Here is a 5,834-nt window from a genome sequence, read left to right on the forward strand (position 1 = left end):
CTCACTTCCCGCCGACCGTAATCGCTGTCTTTCTTTCTCTCTGCCTGCTTCGTCTCCACTACGTCTCTCTCACTGTCTAGCGTACTTATATACGATAATTCTGCCTGTTCTAGAAACTTCTAAGACTCTCAACACGTGCTACCAGCGTCACTTGACTTCCGCTGTCTCAACACACTAGCGAATCTTCTATAATACTCGTCACGTGACCCCCGCTGTCGTGACACACTAGCGAATCACACAATACGTTAGGCCTAATATGTTGTTTAACACTCTATACTCAATCTAGTCCCTAGAAGAGTGTATAATAATAGTACTTCAACATCAATAAACATAATTAAATGAGTATAATGTAAAGTAAATATGTATACGCATGTACATATAGCTTTTGTTATGATACAAAAATACAATTGATACCTAACACTATTACGAGTACATAAAAAGTTTCATTTATCAGGATCTTATTTAGTTTAATTGATTTCCAGTCAGCACTTAGACATCTGAATGTAAGAAAAACTTTCATAAAATTCTCGCATTCTGTTGATTTTCTTCCTGACTAGGTTGCTTGTATATTAACCATCTTCCTAACTTACTTGATGGGAACGAACTTCTTTTGGATGTTTGTAGAGGGCCTGTACCTCTACATTCTGGTTGTTAAGACATTCTCTATTGACTTCATTAAATTTCACCTGTACGCTATTATTGGCTGGGGTGAGTTACTCTGTGTGTTGTTATTTATGTACCAATATAAGGTAATTAATATTCAGAACGTATAGCTTAGACTAGAGTATCTTTAGAAATTTTGTGAAATCTTGATAAAGGCATAAACCCGAAACGTCATAATGTAAATAAGTTAAACATTTTATTAATTTGGAGATTTATGTAGGAAATATTTCCATAATATAAAATTAACGCAGAAATTTCTAAAGGGCTATGAGTGATCATCATATAATAAAATTATTTGTATTAGATCAAGTTGATCAGAAACAGCTTGAGTAAGATTTTTCTATAATAAAATTATTTGTATTAGATCAGTTGATCAGAAACAGCTTGAGTAAGATTTTTATATAATAAAATTATTTGTATTAGATCAGTTGATCAGAAACAGCTTGAGTAAGATTTTTATATAATAAAATTATTTTTATTAGATCAGTTGATCAGAAACAGCTTGAGTAAGATTTTTGTATAATAAAATTATTTGTATTAGATCAGTTGATCAGAAACAGCTTGAGTAAGATTTTCATTCCAGTCATCAGGAATACTTCAGAAATAGAACATTTAATCTAATATTAGAAACTCACTCTGTCACAAACTGAAATTCAATTAACATAACGAGATATTTAATGGTATACATCAAGTATTTTTCCTAAATTCAGCGTTTCACCGTGTTCGAAGCAGGCGTATTTTCAACCGACTTAGGTACTAATTAGCCATCTCTTTACAAGTGATTTTTAACGACTTATTTTAAACCTGCTTGTAAAAGTATTTTATAAATTACTGTTTCAGGAGTACCGGCTCTTGTCGTTTTGATCTGGGCTCCTGTAAAGGCGTATTTTTCTCCTGTGACAAGTGACATGTTTCTTCAACTCGGGTAAGGCCCAAATATAAATAAAAATACATTTTGCAGGAAGGAATATTAATCTATTATTTTATGTTTAAAACGTGTTATTTGGAAGTTTCTTTTTTCTCGTATGTTAACAAAAAACATAACGTCGATTCACATTGGAATATAAACATTTTGCATAATTCAAATATTTCATCATAACTGCCGTGTTTTGTTTTAAAGTTTACACAGTATGTTACTAAAACCAGTAACTGGATAACATCACGTTCATTTTTTCCAGTCTTATGTTTCATATTAATAAAGTCAGTATTCAGATAGTAAAACTTTCCTTTCGGTGTCTGTTAAAATAATTCAATCAATTCAGATGCAGGGTCTAGACTTCCTGGGTTTTCAAATAACTCGTGACCTTATCAATGGAAAATACCAAGATACGCTTGCCAGAGCCCTAAAAAGATCCAAGAATGAACATGATTCAAGTTTCTAAAAGTGACCGGAGTTCTTTATTTAAATTACTTCATCTAAAACGTAAACCTAACAAACCAGATATGATTATGATACGGTTTAAAGAATAAACTTGTGATATGTTTTGTTTTTACTTTTTTCACCTCAGATGTCCTTGGCAGAATAAAGACGACTACGACTATATATTTATTTTTCCTGTCGTTGGTATTCTGTTGGTAAGTGACATTTCTTATAACAATAAAAACATTTGTTCTATTCAGGCAACATCAGAGTAATCAAAACTTTCATAATTACTAGAATAATAGTTTTAACACTTTGTGGTCTGTGTTATAAAACTTTTTAATCTGTATAATAACACTTTATGGTCTGTGCTATAAAACTTTTCAATCTGTATAATAACACTTTGTGGTCTGTGCTATAAAACTTTTTAATCTGTATAATAACATATTATTATCCAGATTGAAAAGTTTTATAGCACAGACCACAAAGTTATTATACAGATTAAAAAGTTTTATAGCACAGACCACAAAGATTAAAAGTTTTATAGCACAGACCACAAAGCTGTATAATAACACTTTGTGGCCTGTGCTATAAAACTTTTTAATCTGTATAATAACACTTTGTGGTCTGTGCTATAAAACTTTTCAATCTGTATAATAACACTTTGTGGTCTGTGCTATAAAACTTCTTAATCTGTATAATAATACTTTGTGGTCTGTGCTATAAAACTTTTTAATCTGGATAATAACACTTTGTGGTCTGTGCTATAAAACTTTTTAATCTGTATAATAATACTTTGTGGTCTGTGCTATAAAACTTTTAATCTGTATAATAACACTTTGTGGTCTGCGTTGTACTGCTTTCATAATTTTTTTGTTGTACAACTTAATGCTAACTTCACTCTATAAACCGTTTTTCTTCCAATAAACAATGAAATCTCATAAGCTAGTCAACTCAACTTCACCTATCATAGAAAATAGATGAAATATACGATGACCGAGGGAAAACAGCTTGATAACGTTACCTTTAATAGCATCTTGTGTAAATTCACACTGATTCATTTACTAAGTCAATAACTAACAAGGTGCAAAATGCTGAAACCTTAAGCTCAGTCTTACTGGAAAACGTCACTCTGAAACCTTAAGTTCAGACTTACTGGAAAACATCACTCTGAAACCTTAAGTTCAGACTTACTGGAAAACATCACTCTGAAACCTTAAGTTCAGACTTTCTGGAAAACATCACTCTGAAACCAGAACTTCTGTTTTATTGGAAAAGATCATTCTGAAACTTTAAGTTCTGCCTTACTGGAACACATCACTCTGAAGCCAGAAGCCCAGTCTTACTGGAAAACATCACTCTGAAACCTTAAGCTCAGTCTTACTGGAAAACATCACTCTGAAACCTTAAGTTCTGCCTTACTGGAACACATCACTCTGAAGCCAGAAGCTCAGTCTTACTGGAAAACATCACTTTGAAACCTTAAGCTCAGTCTTACTGAAAAACATCACTCTGAAACCTTAAGCTCAGTCTTCCTGAAATATTCCCAAAGTCATGAAATTATCCGAGCTCTACTTGAAATTGTTATAGTTATTGATATCTTGAGAATGATAATATGTGAACTGATAAGAAATGCTCACAAGACCTTACATCCAGTTAATATCTATTTATTTTAAAGCAAAGTCACATTGGGCTATCTACTATGTTCTTCCCATTGTAAATCCTTAGACTTATTGCTGTCCCGCCTGTTAACAATAAATCAACTGACAAGTAATACCCTCAAAACCTTATGTTCAGTGTATTTTATTTCTTGGTTATGTTAATTTTTTGTTTATATTTTTATTTATTTACTCAAGAACGTCAGTGTGAAATGTGTATCTTCAAAACTATGCGAAAAAACTGTATTTTTTTTAATATTACATTTTGATGGAACAATACTTGTTAACTTTAATTATTGGTTGTCAATTTAGTATGAAGACAAAACGACCATAATCCCCAAAACAAGATTACGTTTATTTCTTTCAACGTTTCGTTTCTTCAGCTTCTTCGGGAATAACCTTATCCTAGATTTTATGATCGTTTTTCATTGTATAAAAAATGTCTATGTTACTCTAGTCAGAATTTTCTTACTAGACTTTTGCCAAATTTCCCTCGTTTTCAAGTTGCAGACAAAGCTAATACTTGTATGAGAAAAGATAAATATATATAGAATTAAAGGCTAAAAAGTTTTTTTATAATTTTTAACACTACTAGAAAGAAATACGAGGAATTTTCATTAAGAACACGCCGTTTTGTTAAACTCTTTCTCAAAACATGGCGTTTTAACATGTAAACAAACAAAAGATGTTACAGAGAAAGCAATTATTTTTAAAACATTTCAACTGCGTGAAAAGCTACATTTATCTATAAAAATCTAATTAATTGAGCAAAACTTAAAGAAAGTTACCCGTTGTTTTTAAACAAACTGTCTGTCTGTCCGCCATCTAGATAAACATCTTTTTCTTGGCCCGAATCATGTGGGTACTGATTAGTAAGTTGAGATCAGCTACAACTGTTGAACAGAAACAGTACAGGTAGGATCTGATTATCATGTTGTTTATCTATCATAACAGGTAGGAACTGATTATCATGTTGTTTGTCTATTATAACGGGTAGGATCTGATTATCATGTTGTTTATCTGTTATAACTGGAAGGAACTGATTATCATGTTGTTTATCTATCATAACAGGTAGGAACTGATTATCATGTTGTTCGTCTATTATAATGGGTAGGAACTGAAAACAACATGATAAATCTATTATAACAGGTAGGAACTGAATATGGTATTGTTTAATAATTGTACTTAAAATATTGATAAATAATATCCAAATCTGATTTACGTTTACGAACGAGTTTTAAAAGTATTTGTACATTTATATATATGTTTGTGTATTTAACACGTAGAAAGGCTTCGAAGGCTCTGTTGGTACTGATTCCTCTACTAGGTGTCACTTACATCCTCGTCATTGCAACACCCAATCACCGGACAGCAAGGATAGTGTTCACCTATTTACAGGCGACACTACTCTCAACCCAGGTATTTCCGTTTATGTATGCTATCCTAAATTATCAATTATCTCAAGATGTGCTAAGTAGGACTGCCCGTCTGTATAGGTTACACGCTTTGCACTGGTCCAAATGTTAAAACTAACCCCTGCCTTACGTTTCATGCTGCTAGTTCCTATGTTAATATAATTACAATTAAATGATCATTTCTGTTGCAAGAGTGTTAAACAGTTGTCAATCTGAACGACACGTTGGTTAAGCGACATTGCCAAAAACATCTTAAGTGAAGGCCTAGACATCCCTATCTTAGGATTATTGGCCGAAAAAAGGGGCAACAATTCAGCATCACCCACTGCCTATAAGGCTGGTTTTCAACTAAACAACACCCTTGCGGCTGCAAGCGAAGAGCATGTTCAGTGGCACATCGCGACTTGAACTTTGGACCTTCAGGTCCGCAGCACGGTACGCTAACAACTAGGCCATGCCTGACGTTTTAAACCACAAAGACTTTAGAAGAACTTTAGACTGTTTAGGATAATGTGTTCACTTTGGTGAGTGGCACATCGCGACTTGAAGTTTGGACCTTGAGGTCCGCAGCACGGTACGCTAACAACTAGGCCATGCCTGACGTTTTAAACCACAAAGACTTTAGAAGAAGTTTAGACTGTTTATGATAATGTGTTCACTTTGGTGAGTGGCACATCGCGACTTGAAGTTTGGACCTTCAGGTCCGCAGCACGGTACGCTAACAACTAGGCCATGCCT

The 5,834-nt window shown here is 33.3% G+C and overlaps 1 protein-coding gene across 1 annotated transcript in view; it reads left to right on the plus strand.

Moving 5' to 3' along the window:
* Nucleotides 1-5,834, plus strand: part of LOC106474995 (diuretic hormone receptor-like) — a gene marked incomplete at its 5' end in the record, with an annotated part of 20,122 nt that overhangs the window by 11,039 nt on the left and 3,249 nt on the right. Inside the window, 5 exons of the mRNA XM_013935691.2 lie at nt 558-708; nt 1,504-1,588; nt 2,172-2,238; nt 4,511-4,596; nt 4,968-5,100. Of these exons, the coding sequence (XP_013791145.1) occupies nt 558-708; nt 1,504-1,588; nt 2,172-2,238; nt 4,511-4,596; nt 4,968-5,100 (522 nt within the window). The remainder of the gene's footprint in view (nt 1-557; nt 709-1,503; nt 1,589-2,171; nt 2,239-4,510; nt 4,597-4,967; nt 5,101-5,834) is intronic.

The sequence above is a fragment of the Limulus polyphemus genome, unplaced genomic scaffold (assembly GCF_000517525.1).
Source record: "Limulus polyphemus unplaced genomic scaffold, Limulus_polyphemus-2.1.2 Scaffold7944, whole genome shotgun sequence".
Taxonomy (NCBI): Eukaryota; Metazoa; Arthropoda; class Merostomata; order Xiphosura; family Limulidae; genus Limulus; species Limulus polyphemus.